Source organism: Sphaeramia orbicularis, chromosome 1 (assembly GCF_902148855.1).
Source record: "Sphaeramia orbicularis chromosome 1, fSphaOr1.1, whole genome shotgun sequence".
In the NCBI taxonomy this organism is placed as follows: Eukaryota; Metazoa; Chordata; class Actinopteri; order Kurtiformes; family Apogonidae; genus Sphaeramia; species Sphaeramia orbicularis.
The window spans coordinates 58,268,849-58,283,651 of record NC_043957.1 but is presented as its reverse complement, the minus strand read 5'-3'; the positions used below and the strand labels follow the sequence as shown (position 1 = coordinate 58,283,651).

Genomic DNA, 14,803 nt, shown 5'->3' with positions numbered 1-14,803 from the left:
AGTTCTTCCATTAATATCTAAGTCATTGTTCTGACAAAAACAGTGCTTTTAGACATTCCATGTTTTCTTTTCTGTCTGTTTTAGTCACATGATCCACACAGGAGTTAGGACTGGATTGCATAATTATTGTTTCTGATGACTTTGGATGGTCTAATAATTTTTTACACGACTGTATGTGGAATGAATATAGAATCAAGACAATAGCAAAGTTGGTCTGAGCAGGTTATAGAAGTAAAGCCTCATTATTATTATTATCATCATATTACTGTACTCTCACAAAACCGGAAATACCTTTTTTATTTTTTTTAATGTTTAATTTTTTTAAAATTTTTTTTGTTTATAAATACCATTTAACACCACAGATTGTTGAGTACAATCACCAAAACAACAGCACTTGAACATTTCAATATATCGGATGCAAACGAAGCAAAAAACAATAATGAATCTTATTTCAGTACAAGATGAAAAAAAATGACAAAATTAAGACAATGACAGCCTGAATCCTACGACAGCACAAAGCCACATGTTCCATGAAGCAGCTGCAGTTCCATCATTTATTACTGAAAATAAAACCAGGTCAAATCCATTTCAGAAACAGACATGTCCTCAGAAAACTGAAGCTGAAGTGGAATTCCCCTGGTTCCACTACAGGTCAGGGCTGTCCAAGTCATTTTAGTTCAGTTCCACTTTCACCCCAATATGATCTGCAGTGGGCCGGACCAGTAGAATAATACCAGTAAAAAAAGTCTCATTACATTATGATCATGTTTACATCTACAACGTTTCATTAAATATCTGAAGAACATGAACAACTTGAAACATCTTAAGAAAAACAAGTGTCATTTTAACAGTATTCTGCCTCAGTTTATCATTTACACATGTGTGTTACAACTTACATTACTATTACAAATACACCAAACATATAGAACCAGGTATAATATTGGTAAAACTGTATTCATTTCTCTTAAGACATTTCCGTTTGTTCATATTTGTTCAGGTTATTCACATTTTTTGTAAAAGGATAATTTGTTAATGTAAACATTTTCATGTAATTTTACTTTTTTTCCACTAAAACAAAGATAAAATCTGCAGTTGTCATTATTTAGAAGTTATTGTGATACTATTTTACTGATCTGACCCAACTGAGATCTGTGTGTGGAACCTGAATTAAAATGATTTTTACACCATTGATTGTTAATTTCTTCAGTGTAATTTCTGCATTTCACTAATTCATCCCACGAGCCAGATTTGGTCCCGGGCCGCATGTTTGACACCTGTGCTATAGGTCATGAACATGGATGTAAGAAAATATCAGTATCACAATATATCGCAATATTTCACTTCAAGATACTGTATGGATATTAAAAAGTACTATATCGATAATTTTAGGTGTTTATTCAAACGCAGACATCGTGGAGGTTCATTGTTTTTTGTTTTTCAAGCTATTTTTATATTCACATGGGTATTTTGTTCTGTTGTTTGTTTACTACAAAAGTACTATTGTGATATTGCGGGTCATAAATGTAATTTAAAAAAAACAAAAAACTGGTAACCCTGTTTGGTTAAATAATGGATAATTCAAGCATCCTTAAAAGCTCTTTTTACTGTCTGAAAGAGGTAAATGTTTGTTTTATTTATTGGGAATGCACAAAAATAATGTTCTGACGTTCAGGGACTGAACACTATGTATTCTTTTCGCAATAGAATAAGAACATTTCAGCTGGAACTTAAACTGTAATGTCTGTAAAACATTATTTATTTATTTATTTGTGTGTTTTTTGTACTGGTAAAGCTGCATGCTGAAACTTTATTTATCCAAATGCTGAACTATAAATGTTTCCAGGAAATAATCTTAAAAAAAAAAGAAACAAACAAATAAAAAAAATCACCGTGTTAACAATATCGTGATATATCGTATAGTGATCCTAGTATTGTGATTTGTGTGGTATTGCCAGATTCTTGCCAATCCACAGCCCTAGTCATGAAGCCTGAACACAGGATGTGCCAGATGCACCAGTCATCCAGTGTTTCTCAAACAGGCTTCGGCCCACTCCTGTATCTTCACTTGCCAGCTCTGGTTCAAACATGCTATCGGTGGGTTTTGCTTTCCAGAGTATTTCAGGGCCATAAAGGTCATACCTGGGTAGATCCCACCATCATTCACCTCATAAATCCTTCATATGTTCACTTTCTGCAGACACTTGGATGGTTTTTTGAACCAATCCACAGTGCAAGTGTTGGATCTCCACATGTGTGGTACTGACCATACTGGTATGTCATGGATCAGTAGGTCCTCTTCAAAAATGCATCACAGAAGTAAAAAAAGACAGTTCTGTAAGCGCAACACTGTCACTTCACTTGTACATGAAGGCAGGAGGTTTAATCTGCCTTCATATATACACTCTATATCAGGGCTGTCCAACTCATTTTAGTTCAGTTCCACATTCAGCCCAATCTGATCTGCAGTGGGCCGCACCAGTAAAATAATAACAGTGAAACAAGTCAAATTACATCATGATAATGTTTACATCTACAGCGTTTCCTTAAAAATCTGAATAACATGAACAACTTGAATTGTCTTAAGAAAAACAAATGCAGTTTTAAGAATATTCTGCCTCTATTTATCAGTTTATCATTTACACATGTGCATTACAATCACACAAAACATTTAGTAACAGGCAGAATATTGGTCAAATTGCATTTACTTTTCTTCACACATTTCCGTTTGTTCATATTTGTTCAGGTTATTCATGTTTTTTGTAAAAGTACAGTTTGGTAATGTAAACATTTTCATGTAATTTCACTTTTTTACACCTAAAAACCAGAGACAGAATTTGGGGTTGTCATTATTTATAGGTTATTATGAGAATATTTGACTGGTTCTGACCCACTTCAAATCTAATTGGACTGCATGTGTGTGTATGTGGAACCTGAATTAAAATGATTTTGACACCACTGATTGTTCATATCTTCAGTGTAATTTTTGCATTTCCCAGATTCATCCTGCGGGCCGGATCGGACCCTTTGGCGGGCCGGATTTGGCCCCCGGGCCGCATGTTTGACACCTGTGCTCTGTGGTCAAACCACAGCTGTCCAATGCAGAGGTAAGCAGAGGCAGCCGGTCAAAACAACAGCTTTTACCACAGGTTCAGAGTCGTTCCCACACATGCAGGGAAATACAGGATCCTCACATGTTCCTCAGAGTCCTTCCCCACAGATGCTGTAATATGGGAACCTTTCCCAGCGTCTCAGCTGAAGTGAAGCTGGGACTAGATCTGACTGTCACCAAGAACACACAGTCATGTTGGAAACAGTACTTGGCTTCTCCAAACACACATATAGTTTGAAGCTCTGCACTGCCTGGCACTCAGTCATTTGGCAGCCATCAGAAGGGTTCTATCAACAAATCACTGTCACTGATGAACTTCAACAAAACTATGTTACAGCAGAAACTGTATCACACAACAACCAACCTGACTGAGGAGCAAACAGCATTTCCTGCCCCCTTCAGTGGAAACACAGATAGAAAATTGCAATACATTTTATTTCTATGCAGCATAGCATGCGTCTGCTTAGGGGTGTAAGAAAATATCGGCTCTGCAATATATCACGATATTTCATTTCACAATACTGTATCGATATTAAAAAGTACTGTATCGATATTTTTAGGTATTTATTCAAATGCAGATATGGCAGAGTTTCATTTTTGGTTTTTGGTTTTCTTTATTGTTTATATTTTATTTATTATTATTTCACACTCTTTTATTAAATAATGTCCGTTCCTTTGTTCGGATTGGACTAAAATAATGTTCTGATGTTAGTTCTGAACTACTAGAATATGAACATTTGAACAGGATCTGAAACTGTAATGTCTGTAAAACAGATTTTCAGTTTGAACACAGGAACATTTTGTGATAGAACATTAGATCCTGTTGGGATCAAATAAAAATGTGTTTGGTATTTCCATTTTTCCAGGAAATAATAATTTTTTAAAAAAGAAACAAACAAAAAATTGTCTTTTTAACAGTATCATGATATATCGTGATCCTAGTATTGTGATTTGGATCATATCTCCAGGTTCTTGCCAATACACACCCCTACGTCTGCTGCATGCCATCTCTTTCCCTCTCCTCTGATAGTTTTTGAAACTTGAACTCCACATCTAAATGTCAAACCAACAGAAGAACAGGAGAAACTGGAAGGACTGGAAAAGCAAAATGTCTACATGACTTTTGTTCTCATCAGCCCGGCAGAGTTTAGGAAGTGGCTTTATAAGGTCTGGGCAATGCAAAGGACAAAGGACGAATGAAAACACAGATGGAAACAGGGCTTTTCCAACCACAGCACCAGGACTTGGATCTCACACCACATCTGGGACTTCTGATGAGACCCTCCTCCACAAAGAGGATCTCAGCACTGACACTGGGTTAACAAGTGAAAAAGTTAGCAAAGCTTACTCATACTAAGCCCCTCCCCTTTTTTTCACACTGTGCCCCACCCTGGTTACTACCTCCTGTGGCCCTGCTGTCATGAGTGACAGACCAATTCTATAACCACTGTGTGGAGAAAAGCTGCTGACTTCTGTTTGTTTCATCTGTATTTAATTGCTGCTACAGCGAACAGTTTGATTGAAGGGTGTCTTCTACTGTTTTTTTTTCATGTGTTTGATAGAGCTTGATCCAGTGAACCTGTGTTACCTTAAAGGTGCAGGAGACTTTCATGACCAGTTTTTCATCAGATCTGTCAAACCTCAGTCATATCCTCAGTATCATGAATCTGTTCGTCTGTCTGTCATTACTCAGCTGAATCTCTTGCATTACAGTGAACACTTTCTTAGTTCCATCCACCAGAAACAAACCATGTGTTTACATTCAGAGCCAGGAGGGAACTGGGGCATCTGAGGAATTTTGTCGTGACGTGCATTGTGGGAAAGGGAGGCTTCCCACAATGCACGTCATGACAAAATTGCGAAGATGCCTGAGTTCCCTCCCAGCTCTGTTTGGATCTAGATAAGAGTTTTATCTGCATATTATCTGGCACTACTGTTCTGCATCAGCCCATCTGTCCTGTGACACTCGTTTGGTTACATTTTAGCTTCTGCCCTCCCACTGTCTTTGTCTCTAGTATACACTACCAGGTAGACGGCTTATCTCGTCACATTACCCAGACCTATTGACCTTATAGCCACATTCCTTCATAACAATATGATAGTGAAACACTGGTCTGACGTGTGCCCAAAAGCAAAGTGAATTATTCACTACTTTATCAACGCACATTCAACAGTCAGACAATGTACGAAACACATTAAACAGTAAATACACACCAACACAGGCTATAAATGTGTATACTGTGTGTGCACTGTTAGGATCCTTCTGAACAAAGTGGCTAAATTCCTTAAACCGTAAAAACCAACACAACCAAACCACTCGATGCATAACTGATTCGACCCCTGAACAGAGGATGGCCTTGACCCCGCCCCTCAGCATTATTGTCAGTGTTTTCTCTGATGCTGAACATGTTGGAGGCTTCAAACACAACATATATCTCCTCAACTGTGTTCTGAAAAACCAACTAAAAAGGCAGAGTCACTGCAAACTATATCCTTCCCAACCACAGATGGAGCCGATATAAATCACAGCTACCATCACCAACAACTCAAAAGGCATCCACTTCTACTGTGACGGTGGTGACGACAGTTTCACCCAACAGTTCAAGTGCATGAAGAAACACTGCTTTGAATGATGAAAGAATGGCCTTATTGAACATACGACAAGCAACGGGTAAAGAGTTCAAATCCAACAGATGGACTGTGTTTGACCTGTATGTGGAGAACCTGGAGTTTGGACTTTTCTCAATTATTTCAACCAATCACTGACAAATATTTGTAGGATACACACACAGTTCAGAGGTAAAAAATAACTGTACATTTAGGGGAGGAGTCATCAGCTAATTTAGGGGAGGAGTTATCAGCTAACGTAGGGGAGGAGTTATCAGCTAACGTAGGGGAGGAGTTATCAGCTAATTTAGGGGAGGAGTCATCAGCTAATTTAGGGGAGGAGTTATCAGCTAACGTAGGGGAGGAGTTATCAGCTAATTTAGGGGAGGAGTTATCAGCTAATTTAGGGGAGGAGTTATCAGCTAACGTAGGGGAGGAGTTATCAGCAAATTTAGGGGAGGAGTTATCATCTAACTTAGGGGAGGAGTTATCAGCAAATTTAGGGAAGGAGTCATCACCAAATTTAGGGGAGGAGTCATCAGCTAATTTAGGGAAGGAGTCATCAGCTAACTTAGGGGAGGAGTTATCAGCTAACTTAGGGGAGGAGTTAACAGCTAATTTAGGGGAGGCGTTATCAGCTAATTTAGGGGAGGAGTTAACAGCTAATTTAGGGGAGGCGTTATCAGCTAATTTAGGGGAGGAGTTATCAGCTAATGTAGGAGAGGAGTTATCATCTAACTAAGGGGAGGAGTTATCAGCTAATTTAGGGGAGGAGTTATCAGCTAATTTAGGGGAGGAGTTATCAGCTAATTTAGGGGAGGAGTTATCCGCAAATTTAGGGGAGGAGTTATCAGCTAATTTAGGGGAGGAGTTAACAGCTAATTTAGGGGAGGCATTATCAGCTAATTTAGGGGAGGAGTTAACAGCTAACTTAGGGGAGGAGTTATCATCTAACTTAGGGGAGGAGTTATCAGCAAATTTAGGGAAGGAGTCATCACCAAATTTAGGGGAGGAGTCATCAGCTAATTTAGGGAAGGAGTCATCAGCTAACTTAGGGGAGGAGTTATCAGCTAACTTAGGGGAGGAGTTAACAGCTAATTTAGGGGAGGCGTTATCAGCTAATTTAGGGGAGGAGTTATCATCTAACTTAGGGGAGGAGTTATCAGCTAATTTAGGGGAGGAGTTATCAGCTAATTTAGGGGAGGAGTTATCAGCTAATTTAGGGGAGGAGTTATCAGCTAACTTAAGGGAGGAGTTATCCGCAAATTTAGGGGAGGAGTTATCAGCTAATTTAGGGGAGGAGTTATCCGCAAATTTAGGGGAGGAGTTATCAGCTAATTTAGGGGAGGAGTTAACAGCTAATTTAGGGGAGGCATTATCAGCTAATTTAGGGGAGGAGTTAACAGCTAACTTAGGGGAGGAGTTATCATCTAACTTAGGGGAGGAGTTATCAGCTAATTTAGGGGAGGAGTTATCAGCTAACTTAGGGGAGGCGTTATCAGCTAATTTAGGGGAGGAGTTATCAGCTAATGTAGGAGAGGAGTTATCATCTAACTTAGGGGAGGAGTTATCAGCTAATTTAGGGGAGGAGTTATCATCTAATTTAGGGGAGGAGTTATCATCTAATTTAGGGGAGGAGTTATCAGCTAACTTAAGGGAGGAGTTTTCAGCTAATTCAGGGGAGGAGTTTTCAGCTAATTCAGGGGAGGAGTTATCAGCTAATTTAGGGGAGGAGTTATCTGCAAATTTAGGGGAGGAGTTATCAGCTAATTTAGTATGTTTTTGTGGATTTCAATTGGTTTCCAAAAATGAAGAGGGAATTATCTTCTTTAAGTATCAAACAAGTGTTGCATACCAAAAACCAAAACCCCTTAGGTGTGTACAGTTGTGTGCCTATGTGGAAACATGTGTGCATGTGCATGTGTATCTTATCCCTGCAGCTTACACAGAGAAACAGAAGAGCCACTGGAGAAAATCCAGAAGGCTGGATACACGGCACTGGCAAAGGGGAACACAAATGAGTGGAAAGGATAAGCCCTGTCCGCCACGTTATAGAAGGTGGCAGTGCCGCCGTCACAGTCCAGCAGCACACCTACACGCTTCGGGTTGGGATTGACCAGAACCGTCTCACTGCTGTTATGCCAAGCCGACAGTTTCACATTGAACCACTCCACACACCAGGACTGGTCATTGCGACCCAGGCGACTCGTGGGACCTTTGCGGTTCATGGTGCCGTAAGCTAAACCGATACCGATGAAGTTATTGCAGCTCAGCTTCACCTCCCAGTAATGGCGGCCTCTAGAAAAGCCCTTGGAGGCAAGTACCTGAGAACAGACAGCGAAGCGCTCTGGGCAGTCGGGGTAGTTAATGTGCTCTGTCACAGAAGCCTTTGTAAAGCCCTCAGACAGCATGATGCGCTTGTGGGCTGTCTTCTCATCAAAAGTGAGGACTGTACCATCTGGAAAAGACAGAAAACAAAGAGGTAAGCTCACATTCCAACTGTTTACGACACTCCTGACAGACAGATGGAATATGCCATTGTGTTTGATGCTATCCCTTCAGGTTTCAAAACTCTGCTATCTTCTACTATTAGACCTTCAACAACCATTACCCCTCAAATTGTGCAATCAGAATTATACACAGGAAATTTAGATCCATTCTTGAGTAAAAAAAACTACTAATAAATGCATTAGAGAAGTGATTCAAAGGGACACAATTTGTAAGCCAGCTTCTATCTTTTTTTGGAGTAATTTATATTCTGATGTGGAATGGGTAAAGGTATGGTTATTATCAAGGAAGTTTTTTATTTTGAATAAGGTGACAGAGGTATCTTTAAAACTGTTCCACAGGTGTTATCCAGTTAATTCAGCTTTAGTTCAGTATAAGATCAGTGTCGACCCTCTTTGCTCATTTTGTCATAATTTGGATGAAACATGAACTCATTTGTTTTGGGAATGTGCCTTTTGTCAAATTTTTTGGTGTGATATCAATATTTTTTTAAATAGAAAGCTGGATATTTCTTTTAACTTCAAAACTGAAGATATTTTATTTGGTTTCGTTATTACTGATCTGCCTACTCAGAAACTGTTTTTTCTTAATCTCATTTCCTTATTAGCCAAATTTCATATACATGCCAGAAAATTATCCAATCAGAAACCCAGCTTTGTGGTCTTTAAATCTTATTTAAAATCCTACCTAGACACACTTAACTTTTGCACTAACCCTAAAGCTGTGAAGACTAAAGCCTTATGTGATGAATTTAAGTTGTCATTTTTAAAAATTTAATTATTTATTTATTTTATTTATTTATTTATTTTTCCCTTCTTGTTTGTTCCTTTACTTTTATTTAATTTACTTACCTACATATGTATTTATATTTAATTTTTTCCCGCCTCACCTCGAGCATTATGTTTTCTCCATGCCATGTTCTGTTCTATGTGTATATGCTATTATGTAAATAAAGTATAAAAAAAAAAAAGAGAGACAGATGTCATGGATGTGTCGAACAAACACATGTTGATGCCAACTTAGCACTTTTGTTGTTAAATTCATCAACTTTTCAGACTACCCTAGCAACTCTTTTTATTTTTTCAAAAAGCACCTGGCAGTAAATCACATTATATGTCACTCCAGTTCTTATGGCATGTGGCGTGTTATACGTACGCATTTTCATCCTTTTGCGTGTCAATGTACGCCAAGAGCTCCGGTTTACATATCCATAACAGCTAACCCTAAGTTTAACCCTAAACCTAACCCTAACTGCTAATCGCGCTAACCGCTAACCCTAACCACTAATCCTGCTAATTGTGAGTTATTTTACACGGTGTGAACATTCATGCAGAAAGCTTACAATGCGTACAGATAACACGCCAATTAAAAGTGGCGTGTTTTCTGTACGCAATTCATGATATCACATTGAAATTTAGACACTTTAAGATTTGTTTAGAAACAGAAAAACTTCTGAAAAGTGACTCAGATGCTAAAACACACATTTTCCCTTTAAATGACACCAACTGTTTTTCTGTCAGTCAGAAAAACCCACGGTCTGTCTGCAGCTGTAAAGGTCCATCATGAGTTATGCAGTGTTTCCAACTCAGCCACTTCGTTGGTATATTTAGGGATTTTTCAGACCCCTCTACAAACTCTTTATCAAAAAAGTTTTTTAGAGTTATTTTGGAGACTTTTTGTCTAAAACAAATCACTTCACTGAATATAAGTCACACCCACTGACACTGACAGTTTTATCTATTGTCTCTTTTTGGTCCATTTCGATTCTTAAAGTAGACTGAAAGTTAAAAATGTTATGATCAAAAATGTTCATGTTTTACTGTGGCTTATTGTAGTCTATTAAGTGGACTGTAAGGTTCAAAACCAACCCAAACTTAAGAAAATGAAGCTAAAAACTAACCAAACAAACAAACAAACAAATAACCTCAGTAACTCCTCCAGGGTGTCTCCTTTGTAGTTCTAAACATATTTAGGGTGTTTTTATTCTCACTTTTTGTCTCAAAACACAATATTATTCTTCTCTCCTACATCGTTCATACAATTACATGCACATTTCCAATTATGCAAAATAGGTGAGGACGTCATTTAGCAACTTCTAGTGACTTTCAGAACAGACAATAGATACTTTGTTTACTGAGGAGTTGGAAACACTGCAAACACACATTATACATGTTAGCTCTCAAAATAAAGCAGAACGTATCATCCTTCTTGGATTAAATGACATGTCCTGGTCTATCTGTTTATCCCACTTTGGATGTATTTTATAAATAGGTGTGTGTGTGTCTCAGTCAAACACATAATTGTGTCTATAAAATCATTTTGGTAGATGTTCAGTGATGCATGACTCTGTTACTGCAGTAAAACAGTCATATCTGTCATCTCCAAATGGATCCTTTGTCCTGATCATGTCTGTAAAACTAAGTCTGAACTCTGTTGGATTCATAGGGACATGATCGACTCAACTGGAAAGGAGTTCCATTAAAGCAACTAATCCTTCTGATCAGAAGAACAACAAACATGAGTAAATCAGACGTGTTTAGGTGATCAGTTGGATGTTCCATTCACTTCTGCACAGAATGGATCAGTGTTAAACCCTCTAAGTTGTCCTTCAAATTGAACATCTCTCCGTCCTCGTAAATTCGACAGCTGATATATTTGACGAATAAATATAGTGTGTTGAACATACAGGGTGTCCCAAAAAAATGTATACACACTTTAAATAATTGTAACATAGGTATTTATTAAAATTAATTTAATTTTCAAAATGTAACAGAATTTACAAACATCATTTTCTTGTTTTGTCACCACCTGTTCTCAAACTGACGTCCGTTCTGTTCCAGACTCTGCTGAAAACGACAACCAGTGGAATCACACACATCACCAAACAGTTCCCTTGGTATTTGTGTGCATTCACGTTCAATGGCTGCTCTCAGTTCAGCGACTGTTGCAGGTCTCATAGCGTAGACTTTGTCTTTTAGGGATCCACATAAAAACAGTCTAGTGGTGTGAGGTCTGGTGAACGCAGCGGGTATTCAACCTGTGATGGCCGTCGGCCATTTTGCCTGTGGTTCTCCTTGTTTTCCTCCATTTTAGCTCTGGTTGGCTCCACCCTGCTCGTTTGGCACACCTGGCCAGACCCTATATAAGTGTGCTGGAAACCAAAATGGCTCTCTCCCTCCTGCCTGCCTGATGACACCTGGGGTTCCCAGCATGGCCGTCTGATTTTTGGTTTTGTTTGTTTGGTTTTTCTGGTTTCTTTGTTCTCACATGCATCCACACATCCTACACTTCACCACTGATTACTGATTTTTTGACCTGAGTAAGTTTGATTTGCTTATCTTTATTAAAATACATTACCTTTAATTGTCACTGTGCAGACCTTCCCTTCTTTTGTTATGCTCTCATACGAGCTGGGCATAACAGTGGGGGCTCGTCCTTTTGAACCTATTGTTATCTGTTAACTGAGAATGATAGTAACAAAGGGGAGGCTCACGGTGACTTTAAATGTAATGTTAACTCAGGTAGGGAGGCAAAATCTGGTTCTCTCTTTTGGGGCTTGCGTTTGAGATGTTCTTAAGGGGAAGAAGGGTTGTAAGTTACACAGTGTGGAGCTATGGGGAGGTTGTAGCTTGATAGCTTTGTCACATTGAGCTGTCTGGCTGGAGCATGTGTTACCCCCAGATAGGCTTTAGTGGCAGTTCTCTCACAAGGAGGGGTTGCTCTCTTTTTTGTTTTTAAGGGCTGTTTGTTATTTTTGTGTGTTGCCCGCGTGGTTAGCAGCAGTTGTCTCGGGAGCACCCCGAAGTATTGGCTGAGACACGTCGTCTCCCCAATACAGACGGTTTACAGGTGCATAATTACCCGCCGCCAGTGCGCACATGAAGACTAGGGTGCAGTTAGCCAGTAAGGTTAGGCAGTTAGGAGGGGGCGCTCCTTTATCACTCAATCTCCCTGTGGTTTTTGCTGTGTAACTGAGATTTTTTTTTTCTTCTTCCTTGAGTTAGGTCTCTGTCTGTGGCTGGGTTGAGGTCAAGTTAACATGGATACTGAACACAGTAATTCTTTGGTTTCGGAGTTCCTCCAGCGGCCATCTCGTGACACTTTAGCTCAATTTGCAGTGGGTGATTTGGTTGATTTGGCTGTGCATTTGGGTTGGGCTAAAGCACAGAAGGTGCCAAAAAAGGCGGAGCTTCGGGGTATTGTTGAGGGGTTAGCGGTCTCCGCTCAGCTTTTGGAGGCGGTGGTTCAAGCTCCAGTTGTTCAGGAAACTCCAGGTGTTGTTAATGAGAATTGGTCTTTTGATCAGTGTCTTCAGATGGAGAAGGAAAAGGCTAAATTGGAAAGGGAGAGGTTCCAGTTTCAGCTACAGCAGGAGAAGCTGAAGGCTGAAGTTGCTTTGGAGAAGGAACGACTTCTGTTGGAGCGGCTGAGGTTGGAGCTGCAGATGGAAGGTAGAGGTGAGGCTGCAGGGGGGCATCGTGGATTTGATGTGGCTGAGAGTCTACGTTTGCTGCCAAAATTTGATGAGAAGGACCCTGACACATTTTTTGCGCTGTTTGAGCGGGTAGCAAGTAGTAGGGGGTGGTCTGATACCCACCAAACTTTAATGCTGCAGTGTATCTTAACAGGGAAGGCCCAGAGAGCTTTTTCTGCCCTTAGTCCTGTTGAAGGTGCCAATTATGCTAAGGTTAAGGCTGCAGTCCTTAAGGCCTATGAACTAGTGCCTGAGGCCTATAGGCAACGGTTTAGGAACTGGAAGAGAAGGGATCAGCAGACTCATGTTGAATTTGTTCAGGACATTTCAACCCATTTCAATCGTTGGTGTTCAGCCTCAGGAGTGGATACATATGAAGGTCTTTGTAATCTGATTGTGTTGGAACAGTTTAAGGGTTCAGTGCCAGCCCATATAGCTACTTATATCACTGAAAAGAAGGTTACAACAGCTGCGGAAGCTGCGGTTTTGGCAGATGAATATGTTCTAACACATGGCAGTCATTCCACAATTGGTCAGGGTCATCGAGAGGGACAGTGGAGGGGGAGTTTGAGGCCTAGGCCTAGTAAGCCTTCAGAAAGTCATGAAGTTTCTCAGGTGGGGGGTAGACAAGTTCCTGGTACAGATGGCAAGTTTGATCCAGTCAAAACCTGCCATGTTTGTAGGAACAAGGGACATTGGAAAGGGGAGTGTCCTCTGAGTGGGGTTGGTCAGAAATCTGTGGTTTCTAGTGTATATGTGAAGCCAGCTGGCTTGATTTCATCTACATTTCATATTACAAGGCCCACAACTGTTCCTCCACCAGAGTCTCTACCATCTAAGCCTATAGATGACTTGTATGCTCCTTTCGTCTCTGATGGTTTTGTGTCTTTGATGGGACAGGGAAAAGTTCCTGTTAAGGTTTTGAGGGACTCGGGTGCCTCTCAGAGTCTAATCTTAAGTGGTATTCTGCCATTTTCAGCCAGTACAGCTACTGGGGCTAAAGCTCCTGTCCTTGGTGTGGGGATGGTTCCACTGTGGGTTCCTGTACATCATTTTCATTTAGACTCTGAATTGGTGTGTGGGGAAGTTGACATGGCCGTCCGTCCTCAGTTGCCCATTAAGGGTGTGCACATCATCCTAGGGAATGATTTAGCAGGGGCTAGGATTTGGAAAAATGGTCCACCATGGAGATATGAGGGTTCAGTCTTGCAAGGGTCTAGAGATCCTGCAGAGAGTGCTAAAGAGCACTCTACAGTTTTTTCTTCCTGTGTGGTAACTAGGGCCCAGAGTAAGGCTATGTCAAAGCAGAGCCAGTGTTCTCAGGCAGGTCTAACAGAAGCAAAGGATTTGTGTAATTTTTCTGTCCTTTTACCTGAAGTCTCTAGAGAGGAGTGGGTTAAAGAGCAGGCAGTGGATACCACTCTGAAACCTTTGTTTGAACTGGTTGGTTCAGAGAGTAGACTCAGAAATGCCTCAGGGGCTTATATTCTCAGTGATGGTCTACTGTTGAGGAAGTGGATCAGAGTTGTAGCGGGAGTGCAAATTGATGGTGTGGTTCAAGTTGTGGTTCCTTTAAGGTTCAGAGATCTGGTGTTAAGCACTTCTCATGATGGTGTGGGAGGCCATCTTGGGGTGAAGAAAACTTATGATAAGGTGCTTCGCCACTTCTTCTGGCCTCGTCTGAAGAAGGATGTTGCTGCATACTGTAAAACCTGTAACACATGTCAGTTGACAGGGAAACCCAATCAGAAGATCAAGCCAGCTCCACTCTATCCCATTCCTGTTGTGGAGAAGCCATTTGAATATCTGCTGCTGGACTGTGTAGGACCGCTTCCACGGAGTAAGGCTGGTAACCAGTATCTGTTGACAGTCGTGTGTAAGAGTACACGTTATCCTGCAGCATTTCCCTTGCGCTCTATTAAAACCAAACCTGTGCTGAAGGCATTGACATCCTTTATTACAACTTTTGGTGTTCCAAGGACTGTACAAACTGACCAGGGCAGTAACTTCATGTCCCGCACTTTTGCTCAGGTGTTGAAACAGTTGAAGGTTGAGCATCGTGTCTCCAGTGCCTACCATCCTGAGTCTCAGGGGGCTTTGGAACG

At 40.4% G+C, this 14,803-nt stretch overlaps 1 protein-coding gene and 1 long non-coding RNA gene across 3 annotated transcripts in view; both read right to left on the bottom strand.

The window, feature by feature from the left end:
* Positions 1 to 6,339: 6,339 nt before the first annotated feature.
* Positions 6,340 to 6,828, bottom strand: LOC115425550 (uncharacterized). The gene is made up of 2 exons (XR_003936248.1): positions 6,715 to 6,828; positions 6,340 to 6,522 (listed from the first exon to the last, which is right to left on the bottom strand). It is a non-coding gene; the product is annotated as an uncharacterized LOC115425550 (long non-coding RNA).
* A 422-nt stretch (positions 6,829 to 7,250) lies between these two features.
* The window catches only part of trim25 (tripartite motif containing 25), a 28,031-nt gene continuing 20,478 nt past the window's right edge, over positions 7,251 to 14,803 (bottom strand). For both annotated transcript variants that reach the window (XM_030143023.1, XM_030143031.1), the window contains one exon: positions 7,251 to 8,174. In XM_030143023.1, the coding sequence (XP_029998883.1) occupies positions 7,645 to 8,174 (530 nt within the window). In that variant the 3' untranslated portion in view covers positions 7,251 to 7,644. The remainder of the gene's footprint in view (positions 8,175 to 14,803) is intronic.